At 39.0% G+C, this 18,224-nt stretch overlaps 1 protein-coding gene across 1 annotated transcript in view; it reads left to right on the top strand.

Annotated features, from left to right (window-relative positions):
• DSG2 (desmoglein 2) overlaps positions 1–18,224 on the top strand; it is a 60,877-nt gene that overhangs the window by 10,797 nt on the left and 31,856 nt on the right. The window contains exons 2-6 of the mRNA XM_080820926.1: positions 9,639–9,674; positions 11,265–11,399; positions 15,221–15,382; positions 15,517–15,661; positions 16,461–16,627. Coding sequence (XP_080677052.1) covers positions 9,639–9,674; positions 11,265–11,399; positions 15,221–15,382; positions 15,517–15,661; positions 16,461–16,627 — 645 coding nt within the window. The remainder of the gene's footprint in view (positions 1–9,638; positions 9,675–11,264; positions 11,400–15,220; positions 15,383–15,516; positions 15,662–16,460; positions 16,628–18,224) is intronic.

The following is an 18,224-nucleotide window of genomic DNA, read 5'->3' as shown; positions in this document are numbered from 1 at the left end:
AAAATGTGAGATGTACTATATAGATTTACTGATATTTTTGCCTGATTCCAAAAGCATTCATAGCAGTTACAGAAAACACGTACCAATAAAATAGTAAAACATTTCAAAAATGATAAATGCTCAAGATCAGTAAAACTTAAACTAGAAAAAGTATAAAGCGGTGGAAAGAATTACTATTTCAAGTAATTCTATTATATTGATTATTCTAAAGTGAAAAATCTTGGGATAGAAATCACTCAGTTACTGTATTTCTTAATTTAGAATCTATTGTTTCACACATCTTTGTAACTGAGGATTTATTATCCAGTGTATGAATTATCCAGGCTGTCTTCTTCCTTTTCCTTTGCTACTCTGAATACAAATTCCAATTCTTATGTCCCCTGACTCCGAGACCGATAATCGATAATCGGAAACTGGTGGAACTTAGCAGTCTGTGTTTCAACAAGGTGATTCTGATACCACTCAAGCTTGAGAAGCACTACTAACAACCCTATTAGAAAATAACCAGGAAGAGAAAGGATTAAGTATTTTAAAAGCTTACATTTGATCACTTGTTAGCAACTTTGATTTTTTAAAAAAATGTTTTAAGGGCCAGAGCTCCTGGGTGGCTCAGTCAGTTAAGCATCCTACTCTGATCTCAGCTCAGGTCCTGATCTTAAAAAAAAACTAAGTTTTAAGAGCCAAAGAAATGTACACTAAATAAAATAACATTGACTTTTCTGGACCTTCAGTTTATATGTCTGTATCAAGGAAGAAATGGGAGCTGTCTATGATTACACAAAACTCACCTTGAAATAAGAATTCACCATGGGAGGGGCCCCTGAGTGGCTCAGTGGGTTAAGCCTTTGCCTTCGGCTCAGGTCATGATCTCAGGATCCTGGGATCAAGCCCTGCATTGGGTTCTCTGCTTGGTGGGGAGCCTGCTTCCCCCTCTCTCTCTGCCTGCCTCTCTGCCTACTTGTGATCTCTCTCTCTGTCAAATAAATAAATCAAATCTTAAAAAAAAATTCACCATGTGACCTAACAACTCAAGGGTAGCACACATTGCCAAATCCACATTTTAAAATTTTTCAAGGCAATAAATATTCCCAAAGAAAATATCTTCCTCTTTTTTAAAGCTAGCTTTTTTTTTATTGATTTTATTTATTTATTTGATAGACAGAGATCACAAGTAGGCAGAGACAGATGGAGAAGCAGGCTCCCTGCTGAGCAGAGAGCCCAACGTGGAGCTTGATCCCAGGACCCTGAGATCATGACCTGAGCCGAAGGCAGAGGCTTTAACCCACTGAGCCACCCAGGTTCCCTAAAGCTAGCTTTTTAAAAATTCTTTGTTTCTCCATTTTACCGTGTGGAAGGCAAAATCAGAAACTGCCCTAAGAATGCTTTTAAAAAAGCTAGCTTAAATATGACTCACCCTATTTTATAGGTTAAGATTAGTGCAAACATTGGAAAAGCAGGTAAACGGTTATGACAAATCATATAGTTTATTGCATTCAAACTTAAAGTATGTAGTTTAACTATCTAAAATTCAAATTCAGAATTGAAAAATTAAAGTTCAAAATACTGTTTTTCTTGGCTATTGAGGGTTTTTTTAAGCATCAACTGTGAAAACAAATACAGTAGTATATTTAGTTTTTGAATAAAGCTACTCTGGGAATTGCACTTACATATCAGTCATGTGTAAGTTGAATAAAATATCAACCAGTATGTAGTATATAAATATTTTAGCTGGGATTGTCTAAATAAATTATACTATCTAACCATTTAAAAAGAAATTTTATAAAGACTACCTCCCCTCAAGAATAAAAAATTTAGAAAAAAAGAAGATTAAGAGAAAGAGTATGGTAGGTGAAACTCTAACCTAAATCTAACCTACATCAGGTTGATCAGGGAAGTTCACCAAAATCACTGGTCCACTCTTACTGCACTGTGTCACTTAAACTTTCCTGAATCTATAAGTTTCTGCCACTACAGAGGCTCTGCCATGACTTTCTTGGGCCTACAAAGGCTGTACTATGAACCAGACCTCTAGCTTTAGTTTATACAAATAGAAAAGTCAGGGTATGGGGTCAATGGAAATAAACAAGTAGCATCCATGACCCTTATCTCATTTTTATTTCCTTTGGATTATTTTAGCTAAAGCTGCAAACACTTTAGGAATGGATTGGTGATAAACCAAGGATCCTTAGGGCAGTTTCTGATTTTTGCTTCCATATAATAAAATGGAGAAATGAAGAATTTTAAAACATTGTGCTTCTTTGGAAGAGCGGGTGAGAGAGGGAAATAACACAAGTGTGTCTGTGGTTATCCAGGGGGTGGGCATGAGTTTGAAGAACAAGAGCAGATGCATGCTAGATCATTTCTATTGGAGTCCTAAAGATTGTCTACTGACCTCTAAAGTTAATTCTGGCTGAGTGGAAGTAATAAGCCATTAGACTGTCCCAAAGTTGAAACAGCTTTCAAGCTACTTTGTATCCCTCTACAGTTCATCTGTAGTAAGATATGTATTAGTCTGTTATTAAAGCTTAAGGGGTCACCTCACCAGTGACTTGGAAACATGGAAGAAAGCTTCAAGATCATCTCCTCCAGATCAAAAACATAGCAGTCAGGGGGAGCTGTCATCCAGTGACTCATAAGTCCTCTTGGATTCTGCTTATTATATCATTAAGGTGATTCAGAGCAGGAAGTCTTCTCTAAGAGTGCCAACCTTGAGAACAAACAGTACATTGATTGATAGTATTTTTGCAGTGATGTTTGACTTTCCTGCCTCTGCCAAAAAAAAAAAAAAAAAAAAGTTATTTTCTTGCCAGATACCAGGTAGACCAGTTTTAACAAGATGCACAGGATCCAATGGTAAAAATAAAAACTTGTTTTTAACTTAACTGAATTGTATTGGAGGATTTTTCTGTTTCATCTAAAAACACTACTTCTTTGGATAGAGAGACTAAAAATTTATTTTTCCTCTTTAGTCTTAAAGGCATGTTGCATATGACACTTTCCTGTCACCAAGTTCTGTGAGAAAAAAAGCTATGGATTTCATACTTGGGAGAAACCATAATGATCATCTTGTCCAGACATTCTTCCAATGTTTGAAACCCTTTTACAACATCCCCACAGGACATCACTCAAACTTACAGAGCTGGAAATGTTCAAAGGGAAGTGGGAAGGAGTGGGGATGGAGGACAGAAGTCAGAAAATGTCAGTTATTCCATTTATGTTCTCTGCAATAGGCTACCAGTTGAGAAATTTACATAAATCCACAGTGCTCTGAAATTTGTAAAACTTTCTGGACTCGAGTATTAAGATAACTTCCAATCAGAGACCCAAGTTCTAAATCAGGGCTTCTGAACCTCAGCACTTTGTCATTTGGAGCCAGATAATGTGTTGGGAGAAGCTGTCCTGTACCTTTTAGGATGTTTAGCTACATCTCCAGTCTCTACCCACTAAATGCCAATAGCAGCTCACCCTTGTTTGACAACCTCTCCACCCTCCACAGGAGCTTGGTGGCAGAAAATTGTCATGTGCTTGACTTCAAGGTGCACATCAATTTCTGTAACTTTTTAGTGTAACATATGGAAAAGTGTACGTATCACAAGTGTACTGAATTTTCACAAACTGAACACAGCAAGTGACCAACAACCAGATCAAGAAACAAGATTACCGGCACCCCGAAAGCTCTGACATCATCTCCACTGACTCACTCCCCTCTTTTACAGCACCAGCCTTGACCACCAGAACCATTCCCACCTCGTGCCTTGCTCATCCATTCGCAGGAAAGTTGGCCTGACTTGCTCCCCCATTCTGCTCAATCTCTATGAAGATAAAAACTCTTGGAGTTCCTCCTCACAGTCCTCAATCACTCCACCACCCTGTTCCTGCTTTAATTCTCTTTACAGCTGTCACAACGGATTCTTGTCTATTTCTCCATCAAGTAAGAATCCAAGAGGATAAGAACATTCTATTCGCATATTATAGGAGCTCAGGAAATTGAAGGCATGAGTGAATCTAAATTTCAGAAATTTTAAGATGAGGACAACGCAAGTCATAGAATTAAGGAAATCCCATCATAGTTCTATTTATTGAGTGTCTACTGTATGCCAGCCACTGCAATAATTATAGTCCTATATTATTTCTTTTAATATGCACTATAAGCCTGCAACCTGGGTGTATCATGTTGCTTTCAGATTCAAGAAACAAAACCCAACTGAAAGTAGGTTAAACAAAAAGAACATTTAATATAATAAAAAGTGGTCCAGAGTTGGGGTGGCTCTGGTTTTGACCAATTTTGTACCTCAGAGATATTACAGTGTCAGTCTCGTTTCTCTGCCATTTTATCAGCTCTCTCCATGTAGTCACAGATGGCTCCATTCCATATGTCATGAGATTGCTCAACAATCTCCAGAAGCAGGTAAAAAGAGAGGCTGTGCATATGCTTCTCTTCCCATCAATGAGGAAAGTCTTTTCCAGACTCTCCAGTTACCTCATTGGCCAGAATTCTACCACACATTGTTATAGGTTGAATGTTCATCTCCCCCTGCCTCCTCCCTGCCTTGAATTCCCTTATTGATGCCCTACCTCCCAAGGTGATGGGATTAGTGCCCTTATAAGAAGAGACATGAGAGCTCAAGTTCAAGCTCTTCCTCCTCATGTGAAGACATAGCAAGAAATCGGCTCTCCACAAGTCAGAAGGGAGCCCGAACTGGGAACTGACCCAGCCAGTACCTTATCTTGGACTTTCTAGCCTCCATGACTATAAGAAACCAATTTCTGTTGTTTAAGCCACACAATCCATAGTATTTTTTTTTCAAGATTTTATTTATTTATTTGTCAGAGAGAGAGAGGGAGAGAGAGCAAGCGAGCACAGGCAGACAGAGTGGCAGGCAGAGGCAGAGGGAGAAGCAGGCTCCCCACCGAGCCCAATACGGGACTTGATTCCAGGCCGCTGGGATCATGACCTGAGCCCAAGGCAGCCGCCCAACCAACTGAGCCACCCAGGCGTCCCAATCCATAGTATTTTGTTATGGCAGCCTTAGCTGACTCATACACACATTTATACCTAGTCACCATCAAAGTGAATGAGATTGATCCTTTGGCATATACCAGTCATTACTCAGCTAGCAGGGTCTACTTGCTACCTGAACAAAATGGGGTTCAGTCAATGCTAAAATGACAGGAAATGCGGGGGCACCTGGGTGGCTCAGTGGGTTAAAGCCTCTGCCTTCGGCTCGGGTCATGATCCCGGGGTCCTAGGATCGAGCCCCATATCGGGCTCTCTGCTCAGCAGGGAGCCTGCTTCCTCCTCTCTCTCTCTGCCTGTCTCTCTGCCTACTTGTGGTCTCTATCTGTCAAATAAATAAATAAAATCTTTAAAAAAAAAAACTATCTTAAAAAATAAAATAAAATGACAGGAAATGGCAATTAGCCATACAATTGAAAATGTCTGCCACCCATGTATTATGTTATAGATAAGAAAACAGATTAAAGCAATTTACTGAGCAGAATTGGGACTTTAATCTAGGTATGACTATTTCCAAACTCATGCACTTTCCACCGGGTGACACTGCTTCCCAAAGATAATTAAAACAGTCTCTTTTGTAATAACAAAGTTAAGAGAAGCTCTATCTTTATGATTCCCCTGAAAAAAGTAACAGAGGAGACAGGGAACAATTTTATAATGTGTGTACTACATCTGTATCCAGATCTTGGCTTCTCAATACCATCCTCCCGTATTTGAAATCAGGGCTTCTTGGAGAAATGGTTCATTATAAAACTGGGATGGAAGAAGTATAAGATGACCCTGGAGCATCTTGTGATGCTAGACAGTAGGGAAGAGTTAAAAAAACAGAAAGATGGGAACATGTCAAACGTAGGAACAGAATCTAACCTGAAAGATCTTCCAGTGCCCAAAGCTGGAACTATTTGAACAAAATTAATAAAATAATATTGGTTTACAACCCACAGAATAAAATAAATATTTTTATTTAATGATTATACTGATATAAATTATTAAACAGATAAAGACATGAGGGAAGAAGAGACGAAGTTTTCTTGCCAAAGAATTCCAAGTATATATATACATGTCTGTTGTAGGAAGTGAGACTTAGTCTCTCTCCTCCCCCATTCCCAGCCCAAAGAAGAGCTAGCCTTAGTGACTCACTTGTGCGGAATAGAGTAGGGAAGGGGAAAAGTGATAACTTAATAGTGGAGAAACCTGCAAAGTCTACCTTCTTCAATAATGTCGAGTGCATATCATTTACCCCTGATGTAATGTGATGACAAGGGCACTTCATAGCTCCATGGTGTTCTTTCCAAAGACACATCCCTGATCTAATCGTGAAATAAACCAACAGAAAAAACTAGAGGACATTTTACAGGATACTTGGCCAATATCAAACTGTCAGGATCATCCACAAGGATGGACTAAAATACAGTCACAGACCAGAGGAGACATTCCAGATCCAGTCTGGGTTCCTAAATGGAGGCTGGAACAGAGAAAGGACATTAAGAGGGGGGAATGATAAAATCTGGGTAAAGTCTGGAATTTAGTCAACTCTGCATTATGTAAATATACCAATGTCATTTTCTTAATTTTGACAAGTGTACAATAGTTATTTAAGATGTCATTGGGGGAAATGGGTAAGGGAGCTCTGTACTACCTTCACAACATTTGTGTAAATTTAATGTTAGTCCCTAAATTTCAAAAATATATTTTTTATTTTTTTACAGTTGTGGGTTTGTTTTTGTTGTTATCGTTTTTAAGTAGGCTCCATGCCTAGTGTGGAGCCCAGTGCAGGATTGAACTCACAACCCTGAGATAAGACCTGAGCTGGGATCAAGCATTGGACACTTAACTGACTGAGCCATGCAGGTGCCCCTAAAAAAATCCATCCAGATGATGGAACTAGGTGTTGTTTTGTGGATGGTCACTGCACATTCACTCTTCTTTTATATATATTTGCAGTTAAAATTGTTTAATGTTAAATGCATGAAATATAAGATTCTCTGCATTACATATTAGTAATTAAGAATGACAACGTTTCTTGTGTCAATACTGAGACAGTAATGAATAAGTCGAACTTCATTGTCTTTAAACAAACAACTGATACTCTGTCACATTCTACAACCTTGCTGTTCAAGAACCAGCATGTCAGCATCCCCTGAGAGCTGGTTAGAAAAGCAAAGTGGATTAATATTTTAATCTCAGATAAAAAGTGGGGTCATCTAAGAGTGAGTGGGTTCAGAGGTGTGGTCCATGCCATGAGGGTAGTCTGCTGAAGTGTGGAATGGTATGATAGGGCTACTATACAAAGATAAGGCAACTATATAATTTATGGTCTGAATGAGCACACTTTTGAGATTGAAGGAGTTATACAGGTGGGATGGCCACTTGCCCACACAGCAGGCGCTATCGGGATTCTCCTGGGCAAAAGTAAACACATGGTCACTGTAGAAAGAAGTCACCACCTCTGTGGAGGGAGGAGCTATTAGAAAGTGAATGGAGGGACGCCTGGGTGGCTCAGTTGGTTGGGCCGCTGCCTTCGGCTCAGGTCGTGATCCCAGGGTCCTGGGATCGAGTCCCACATCGGGCTCCTTGCTCAGCGGGGAGCCTGCTACTCTCGCTGCCTCTGCCTGCCTCTCTGCCTGCTTGTGTGTACTCTCTCTCTGACAAATAAATAAATAAAATCTTTAAAAAAAAGAAAAAAAGAAAGTGAATGGATGTGATGGGTCCATTCAGCCTCTAAGACCCTGTCTAGCATTGTTGCCAGTACAGGGCCAGAATCAAAGAGATAAACAGTCTCACAGAGTTGGGGAAAAAGTGAGGCAGTAATATTAGGAAGTCAAGAGAATGAGGGGTCCGAGAGTTACTGACAATGTCTTTGGAATGTCTGACAATACTATACTAGCGTTGTCTATTATAATAGAGTCTTCTACAGTGTTGGGAATGTTTTCAAGCCACTTGCCTTGTGTGGATAATGAGCAAATGAATTATTAATTAAAAATAATTTAAGTGTAAATAGCCACATGAGGCTACCATGTTAGAAGGAACTGGTTTAGGGGTGTCTGGATAGCTCAGTCAGTTAAGCATCTGACTTCCACTTGAGTCATGATCTCCAGGTCCTCAGATCAGGACCGGAGATGGGCTCCCCACTGAGAGCAGAGTTTGCTTCTCCCACTCTCTCTCTCCTTCTGCCCCTCCCCTTGCTCGTGCTCTCTCTAATAAATAAATAAAATCTTTTTAAAAAAAAAAAAAGCTGGTTTAAATTAAGCCAAGGGAAAAGTGAAATCAAGAGATTATTGGACTAGAAAGAAATAGCAGCAGGAGTGAAATAAGTCAATCAGAGAAAGACAATTACATGGTTTCACTCGTATATGGAACATAAGAAATAGCATAGAGGATCGTAGGGGAAGAGAGGTAAAACTGAATGGGAAAAAATCAGAGAGGGAGACAAACCATGAGAGACTCTTAACTATAGGAAACAAATTGAGGGTTGCTGAAGGGGAGGTGGATGGGGGAATGGGGCGACTGAGTGACAAGCAAAAAGGAGGGCATGTGATGTGATGAGCATTGTATGCAACTAATGAATTAATGAAATCTACATCAGAAACTAATGAATGTTCTGTATGTTGACTAATTGAGTTTAAATTTAAAAAAAAAAAAGAAAGGGCAGCAAAAGCCAGAGGGCAAGATAAGATTTTATTGTGCAGATTTTTTTTAATTTTTTTTTTTTTTAGAGAGAAGATATGGTGGGAGAAGGGCAGAGCAAGAGAGAATCTTAAGCAGGTTCCACACAGAGCGTGGAGCCCAAGGTGGGGCTGGATCTCATGAACCTGAGATCATGACCTGAGCCAAAACCAAGAGTTGGCTGCTTAACTGACTAAGTCATCCAGGCGCCCCCCCTATTGTGCAGGTTTTAGAATAAGAATAACTGTATTTAGTTCTGTGTGATGATTAAGCCCAAAGTGGGACAGTGCTTGATAAGAACCAAGAAGAGAGGGGCACCTGGGTTGCTCAGTGGGTTAAAGCCTCTGCCTTCAACTCAGGTCATGATCCCAGGATCCTGGGATCAAGCTCCGCATCGGGCTCTCTGCTCAGCGGGGAGCCTGCTTCCTCCTCTCTCTCTCTGCCTGCCTCTCTGCCTACTTGTGATCTCTCTGTCAAATAAATAAATAAAAATCTTAAAAAAAAAAAATAAGAACCAAGAAAAGAATTGGTGAAATTTAAGTGTGAAATCTGAATGTGGACAGTCATGTGGGTGACCCTGGAAATGATGGAGCGGAGCCAGGAGTGGAGGGTGCATTTCCATTAAAGGCCTGGAAGAAAGTTATGTGGGTCCCTGAGAACACAAGATGGAGCATTCTTGTTTTTGTTTTTCAGCTATTAGTTGTGTTCTGAGTTTCCTGGAAGAGGCAGTGTGGACCAAGAAGAATGCAGATTCCTGTCTCTGGCCCTGGTCATGGGGGGAGGTGGTGGTGGACAAAAGGGAAAATTAATTTTTTTTTTAACAAAGGAGGATAGTAATGGTGGTGGTTAAACCTTTTTTTAATATTTATACTATTTTAGGTAGTAAGTTATTAACAAGTATTTAAACTGAATTGAATGATAAATTAAACAACAAATAAATGATCTTATTTTCCAGATCTTCTTTAACTTTGGAAATGGACTCCATTTAGAGGTAAGGAACCAAGGGGATTATTTTTGTCTTTTGGACTCAGAGGCTTAATTTAATGGAAGACAATTTGGCTATGCCTTACCAGATTAAAAATGTACCCTCCCTTAGACCTAGCCATTCCCACTCAGTCAAGTGCACAGAACGTATATCCAGGGATGTTCAATGCAGTGTTTTGTGACAATCAAAATGTTCATTGATAGAATGGTAAAACAACTTATGGTACATGAAGAATGTCCATGATGAGGTATTGAATGAAAGATCAAGGGGCAGAATAAGATGTATAGTATAATTCCATTTTTACAGGACAAAGAGCTTTATACATGTGCAACTGTATGGTCATAACATCATCAAGCAGTTACCAGTGAATATGCTGAAGTGTGAGAGAAAAAGTAGAATAAAGTTTTATTTTTACACTGTAAACTATAATGTTATTTTGCTGTTTTGTTACATAATTTAATTTTTTGAGTTCTAGAAAAAATTTTTCAACTAAAAACAAGACAAAAAATAATGACCTAGTGATAACCATTATTTCTGGAAAAAAAAAAACATGTTATTGTAGAGCAACAAAATAAGATGATAAATCTAGTATAAAAATGATTTCTGATCTTAATATACTAGGTCAGTTATATCAAAATTTTCCTTGCATAAATGTTTTTCTATAAAGCCCAACTGAAAATATATAGAATAAGTCTCTTCTACTCAAACTTCTTGAAAACAAAAGATGGATAATTTAATCCTTTACGTCATCCTTCAAACAATAAATTCATTAACTGACAATTTCACTAGGTTTTAGTTAAATTGATACCACAGGTTAGTTACTAAGATTTCATTTTAAAACATTGGATAATTCATTTTTAAACTATAAACCACCACAGAAAAATGAAGCTTCATTTTCAGTAAGGAAATAATTTTTGACACACTATATTATTTTTTAATTTGCCAATTTGTATGGTCACACAATTACTCTAGGCTGTTAAAAGAACAATCCAATGATCATAAATCTTGAAAAGATCTGGTTGGCTTTATTGATTGATGAAAAGGGAAGCATCCAGTCTAGGAAACAGTTGTACAAAGCAGGAGGGTTTTATAGACCAAAGCCAGCAAGAATAGGAAGTTACACTGGGTATTTGTTGATTGGGTAGAGCAGGGTCACTTTGGAGCTGGGGCAGATGAGATAAGGTCCTGAGCAGGTCAGTGCTGACTGCTTGGCCTAGGCCTTCCTTTTCTGGGAGGGCCAAGCACAGAAATTTAGTTAGGTTCCAATGTATTAATGCAGGACTTGGCATGAGCGACTCCATCTTGAGCCTTAGTCTGGACACTTTAATAAGCCTTTTTTACTCTTCAGTCTGGGAAATCTGTTCTAACTGATAAAAGCAAAACCGTACGGTTCTACTGGTTTAGAGACGATTTCCTGAATGCCCATGGAGTTTGTTAGAATGTACATACTTCCTCTTTGAAAATGAAAACTGTTAAGAAATAGGAAATGTATACCTTAAGATTTGCATAACTATTTTTAAAGCCTTAATAAATTACAGAATACCATACTGTTTTAGGGTACTTAATAATTTTTTTGACAATATTTTATTGTTGTAGGTCTTAAACCCAGGAAATGAAAATACTCTGCTTCCTAAACACACTCACTTAGTGCGGCAAAAGCGGTCCTGGATCACTGCCCCTGTGGCTCTTCGGGAGGGAGAGGATCTGTCTAAAAGGAATCCGATCGCCAAGGTACCTTCTACAGAAAAATAGGAAGTATATGTATATTACTGAAATATAGTGGGAGAAGACTTTTAAGTTCATTTTTAAATTTAAGGAAGGGGCGCCTGGGTGGCTCAGTTGGTTAAGCAATTGCCTTCGGCTCAGGTCATGATCCTGGAGTCCCAGGATCAAGTTCCGCATCGGGCTCCCTGCTCAGCAGGGAGTCTGTTTCTCCCTCTGACCCTCTCCTCTCTCATGCTCTCTTTCAAGTAAATAAATAAAATCTTAAAAAAAAAAAATTTAAGGAAAATGATACAGTGTACCTACTGAGTCTTTTAATATGCTATTGGATTATACAATTTGGGGCTTCAGTTCACCTAAGAGTCAGAGATCTGACACTCGTTGAATCTTTCTTTAATTGAGAGGGCTACAGTACTCAAAAGAGGGTGTTATATGTAGAGGAGGAAAGATTCTTTCACTAGGTTCTCTGACTGGTGCCCTATAATTTGGAGTGACAGAAGACAGATTAACAGGAGAATAACAAAGAAGTTTATTAATGTGTGTACTCTTCCTATAACACATGGGAGTACCCAGGGATGAATAATTCAAAGGTCTGGTTAGAATTGGGGCCTATAAAACATCTTAGCAAAGCAACAGTAAACTTTTAGAGAAGTGACAAGACAAAGGAAAAGGTCCTTGAATCTCTACGGATGGAAAATTGTGGAAAATTATGGGGAACAAGTGATAGGAAAGGCTAGTTAATACAGTTACTTATGTGGATGCCCCGGTGCCATCTCTAAGCTGATAAGGGTCTAAAGTTGTCTCTGATAATTAAATTTTGTCCTTCCTGGTAGTGAAGGGAGGAAGGACACCTTTACAAATTTATGGCCTGCTTTGAGGCACGTAGGGGAAAGACAGAGAATTTTTCTTGAATCTGCTTTTCAGTTGCTCAAAATAATCCTACACCAAAGTGACACATTTGGGGATGGCATATTCTGCCACCCTACATACAAAAAGTAATTTTCAAAATGAAAAGAACTGGTATCTAATAGGGAGGGTGACCATACATCCTTGGAGGGTACCCATTGTCCTGGCCTAATAATGAATAACCCCCTTTCACCATCAGAGTGGCCCATTTTTTGATAAATTAGATGGTAATCCAGCTAGTATGTATCTCAGACTTAGCATGTGCACACCTGAACCCTTGATTTTTCCCCTCAAGCTGTCAGTTCTACCCATTTCAGTCAATGGCACATAATTCTATCCAGTTTTTCAAATATGTAGCAGGTACTATCAGTTCTACCTCCACAATATATTCCAGATCTGCTCGCTTCTCTCCACGGCCACCCCCATCGTCCAAGTCAGTGTCATCTCTGCCCTGCGTTAGCAAAAGAGCCCCTGACCTTGTCTGCCTGCTTCGCTTTTGCCATCCCCCACCCTGCCACAGCCCATTCTCCAGAAAGCAGCCAGAGTGATCTTTTAAACAAAAGACAAATCAAAGCATGTTCACCCCCTTAGTGAAGGCGTTTCAATGGCTTCATGCTGCAGTAGAAGGAATGTTCTTTATTCTGACTGTAAGAGCGCTAATACAAGACCTCCTCTCCAACCTTGGCTCCTATCACCCCCCATCTCCCACTCTCCTACATCCCTAAACCAACACAAATTCTTCCCAGCTTCTCACCCTTTGCCCTTGCTGTTTCCTGCGCCTGGAATCCCCTCCCCACAGATACTTGCAGTATTTCATAGCATCAAGCCTCTGCCCAAGTGTCATTCCCTAAAAGAGTTCCTTTTTCTGCCTCACCCCTTGACTCCCTTTTTATCCCTTGACTCCCATTTCAGCCTGGTTATAGTACATTCCACTCTATGCCGGGCCATACATTGCTTACTTGCTGTCTGGCTCCTTTGGTAGAGTGTAAGCTCCCCGGGGGCAAGGGCTTAGTTCTTAGGCTCACAGCTCATGCCCTGTACCCCAAGCAGTACCAACATCCATTGGGGGCTCAGCAAACATTTGTGTGAATGAATACATGTTCATATCCAAGTGTTATCTTTATCTTTCCAACATTATAAATATCATGCATGAAGAGCTCCTTCAAAGGAAAGGCAGCTACAGAAGATGATTTCCTCTCTCTAGCAACATGTTCTTTTCATAAAAGCCTTCTAAAATCCAAATTTTTAATTGTGGCTTTACATAATAGTATGTATATAAGCAACTAAATTTGCTGGTTGGGTTTGGTTTTCTGAGGTGTTTGAGTCATTCGTACATTTTCTCAAGAAGTTTTTCTAAACTGCATTGACTCTTTGGGATTCAATAAGCATTAGTTGTTCTTAGTAATTTTAATTGCATGAATTGTTATATATGTAAAATTTACATAAAAAGTTGTTACATATGTAGAAATTACATAAAAAGTAAAAGATCTTGTTGAATTTCCTCAACTTTCCAAATTCTGTATGTAGAGGTAATACTGTCAACAGTGTAATATTCTCTAAATCTTAAAAAATTCATAAATATGTGTATACCTCCATACTCTTATATATATACATATATATAAAGAAACCAACATTTATGTCCACACACAGTTTTGCTTTATTTTTAACCTAAATAGCATGATGTAATATATAATTAGTACATGAAGATCTAGAATTCTTTAGAAATACTATATATATACACAACACACATATATATATATGTTTATATACATATGCATATACTTGGCAAAAAGCAGAGACAGACAGAAGCACAAGAAAAAGAGAAAGACAAACAGAGACAGAAGCTCAGTGAAAGGTAATCATGGACTGCCCCGCGTTCACCATTCCACTCCAGGAGCAGAGCTGGTATAGCAGGAGGTTGGAAGCCCCTGTCTGCTGTTTCCATGGTCATTCTCAGCAGCCGTTCCCAGCCCTAGTGCATGTTGGGAAATCTATAGGAAGGAAGTGTAACTATCCCGAGATTTTAGGACAAAGAAGTGACCAGGTAGGTGAATGGCCATGGCTTCTGAATGTCTGATGTCTGAAGAAAAAAATAAAGAACCAGTAGGGGGCCACAGAGACACATTTACTAAGGAAGAATTACAGACAGGAATGAAGTTTTTATAGAAAAAGAAGATGACTACAGAAGACATTTGAAATGGGTTAGATGCATGAATTTCCTGAGACATTTTAAGCAGGAAAGACACTTGACTTTTTTAATCCTTCTATAGAAGGGTGCCTTATTCATACTTTCCAGGTGATCGAATGGATTTATAGAGGTAATTTTGACACTGCAAGAGGCGGGGAGGGTCAGAGAGAGAGGGAGAGAGAATCTCAAGCAGATGTGTTACATGGATGAAGCCCAACGTGAAGCCCAACACCGGGCTCAATCTCATGACCCTGAGATCACGTCCTGAGCCAGAATCAAGAGCTTAACTGACTGCTGAGCAGAGAACCCGATGCGGGGCTTGATCCCAGGACCCTGGGATCATGACCTGAGCTGAAGGCAGAGGCTTTAACCCACTGAGTCACCCAGGTGCCCCCCTCATGTGCTAAATTTAAAAATCTGACCTCCCAAGATATACCCCTAACGATATCTTAGTTTCATAGCAACTGTAAGAGGTAGGCAGTAGTATCTCTCCACTTTAGTGAGAGGAGCACTGAGGCACAGAGAGGTTAAGTAACTCTTAGCATCACATAACTAGTAAGTGGCTGAGACGGGATTTGAACCAGGTTCTCTGACATCAGCACATCTTCTCTTGAGTGCTTGTGCTTCTTCCTATCAACATTATGACAACTTCGGAGGGAAATTTTCCATTAAAAATATGTGCATGTAAGTTACAGAGAGTTTAACTTGGGGCATTCTTCTGTTATTTTTGTGTTAGATACATTCTGATCTTGCAGAAGAAAAAGGACTGAAAGTTACATACAGATACACTGGAAAAGGGATCACAGAGTCACCGTTTGGCGTGTTTGTCTTTAATGAAAACACAGGAGAATTGAACATCACCAGGATTCTTGATCGCGAAGAAACGCCAAGTTTTCTGGTAAGAAGAATAATTTTACATTAATTAGTTTGTAGTTTTTCTTCTGTAGTAGTTACGATTTGTTTTTATATTATGGTAATTTAATTACCTTAGCTTACATTTAATCTCTTCTATTATTTATGTCATGATTTCAGCTAGTTGGTTATGCTTTGGATGAAAGAGGAAACAGCCTTGAGAAACCAATAGAGCTCCGCATTAAAGTTCTTGATATCAATGACAATGACCCAGTGTTCACACAGGACGTCTTTGCTGGGTCTATTGAAGAGTTGAGTGCCGCAGGTCAGTTTGTTAATTTTATGAATGAATATCCCCCCAACACCCCCGTCATTTTAACCCCATTATGTAACTGAACACTAAATCCTATATCTTGATGGAGACCCACAGGACAAATGGTAATAAACCTGTCACTCTAGGTTTGCAAGCGCTTTTTCTGTGATAAGTTCTAAAGGCTTTACATGGCATCTTTTTTTTTTTTTTTTACCCTCAAAACAGATAGGGCAGATGGATGGAACAGGTTAGGTTTCTATAGCCACTATACTGCCTTGTAGCTAGAAAGCATCCGTACACAACATGTAAACAAATGGGTGTAGCTATGTTCCCTTAAGATATGATATACAGAAACAGGTGGCTGTGCTGGCTAGCAGTAGTTCACTGACCTTTGGCTTATGTTATGTCTGTTGTCAGGTTTATTGATAACATGGTCCAATGCAGTAGTCCACGTGAAGACTTGCAGGAGAGATTTCTCTTTGATCATAATCTAGAGAACAGCTGTTCTTCTGAATTGTTTGTATTTTACTAAGCATGTATTTGTACCTGTTCATCCTTATTTCTTTGTATTGATTACTAGAGCCATTAGAAATAAATTTGCAGCCTTGCCCACTTCTTATCTTTCTTATTTCTGCACCATTCACAGTTAACTTTCTCATCCAATTAAAGTTTTTCATCTTGGTAAACTGGGATTTTGATAACCACTTGAAATCCTTTTGTGAACAGGCTGAAATTATAAAGAGAATAATAACGTACATGACTTGTGCTTAAAGTTGAGTTTCACCTTGGACGCCTTTGTTTCTAATGCCAGATACCCTTGTGATGAAAATCAGTGCAACAGATGCAGATGAGCCCAATACTCTGAATTCTAAAATTTCCTACAGAATTGTATCTCAGGAGCCTGCTTATCCTCCAGTGTTCTACTTAAATAAAGACACAGGGGAGATTTATACAACCAGTTTCACCTTGGACAGAGAGGTAAGTTAGTATTTTATGTTGTTCATCTTTTAAACCTAAGTTAGTATTTTATGTTGCTCATCTTTTAAACCCTTCTTTATCTTTCTAGGTTTTCCTTTCTGTTAATTTATTTTCTAATTTGCTTACTATCTTGTATATTCTTCATTTGTAGGATAACTCCTACAAATACCCTCTTCTAGCGAGGTGCAACCCAATATCATATGAGCCATATGTGGCCATTGATCACTTAAGGTGTGATTCATCCGAATTGAGATATGCTATAAAAAAGTCACCAACTTGGAAAGACTTAGCCTGAATAAAAAATGTAACACATTACCTTAGTAATATTCTGTTGGTTACATGTTGACACAATAATATTTTAGATCCCATGGGTAAATAAAATGCATTTATTTAAAATTAGTAGTATCACCGTTTTAGAAAACTTTTTAAAATTTGGCTATTAGGAAACTTAAAATTACATAAGGACAGCTCTGTTCTAGGGCCTCTCCAGGCAGGATTCTGTTTGCTATAGCATCGTAAAGCAATGTTCTGTAATTTGTGTTTCTGTAATGAAGCATCAGGAGTCTCCTTTATTGCAAATACAGAGACTGAAACAGGAGTTCTACTCAGGATAATAGAAATAGTTGTAAAGGAAAGAATTGTTGTAAATCCCAAATTGGAGGGAATTTTCTTTTTTTTTTTTTTAAAGATTTTATTTATTTATTTGACAGACAGATCACAAGTAGGCATAGAGGCAGGCAGAGAGAGAAGGGAGGAAGCAGGCTCCCTGCTGAGCAGAGAGCCCGATGCGGGGCTCGATCCCAAGATGCCGGGATCACGACCTGAGCCGAAGGCAGCGGCTTTAACCCACTGAGCCACCCAGGCACCCCTGGAGGGAATTTTCAATAGGATTCCTGGACAGGCTATTCTCAAACATTTCAGTTTTTTATTTCTAACTGAAAGGGAAAATTTTGGATGAAAACAGGAAATGGGAGATTTTTTTAAATGCTACATACATAAAGGTTTTAACAGTGTGCACGAGGAGAATGTGGACAATACTAAGAACACTGTATTGTCATCAGGCATAAATCATTGTCTGGGTGCAGTCACTGTATTTTGTATTACTTGGGAAAATGATTTCATTTTGCCCAGGGAAGGAGAAGATTGTGCCCAACATCGCTGACTGGATCTCTATAAAATTAATATTATTATTCCTAAAAGACTACTCTGTACCTTTTCACATAAAATTAACATGGAAAAGTATTATTTTTAACTATCCTGATTTGTGATAAGCTGCTGTCTGTGAAATAGGGCAAGTTTAGTCAACAATGATGCCTGTCACTTACTGGCACCTACTGTGTGCCAAGTGCTATTCGAAGCCTTTTACATAGATTAATCCATTTAATCCAACTAAAAACTCTGGGAGGCAGATCCTCCCTATTATCTGCATTTTACACAGAAGGAAACCAAGGGTCAAAAGGATTAAGTGTATTTACAACACAGCTAGTAAGTGACAAAGTCAGAATTAGAATCCAAGCAACTGGCTCCGGGGCCTCAGTTATCCTGACTCGCACTGGGCGGTTCTGTCCCACACAGGACCCCCCCATGCACTGGCTCT

This window comes from Martes martes, assembly GCF_963455335.1.
Source record: "Martes martes genome assembly, chromosome: 13".
Lineage (NCBI taxonomy): Eukaryota > Metazoa > Chordata > Mammalia > Carnivora > Mustelidae > Martes > Martes martes.
This window is presented reverse-complemented; position numbering and strand designations above follow the sequence as displayed.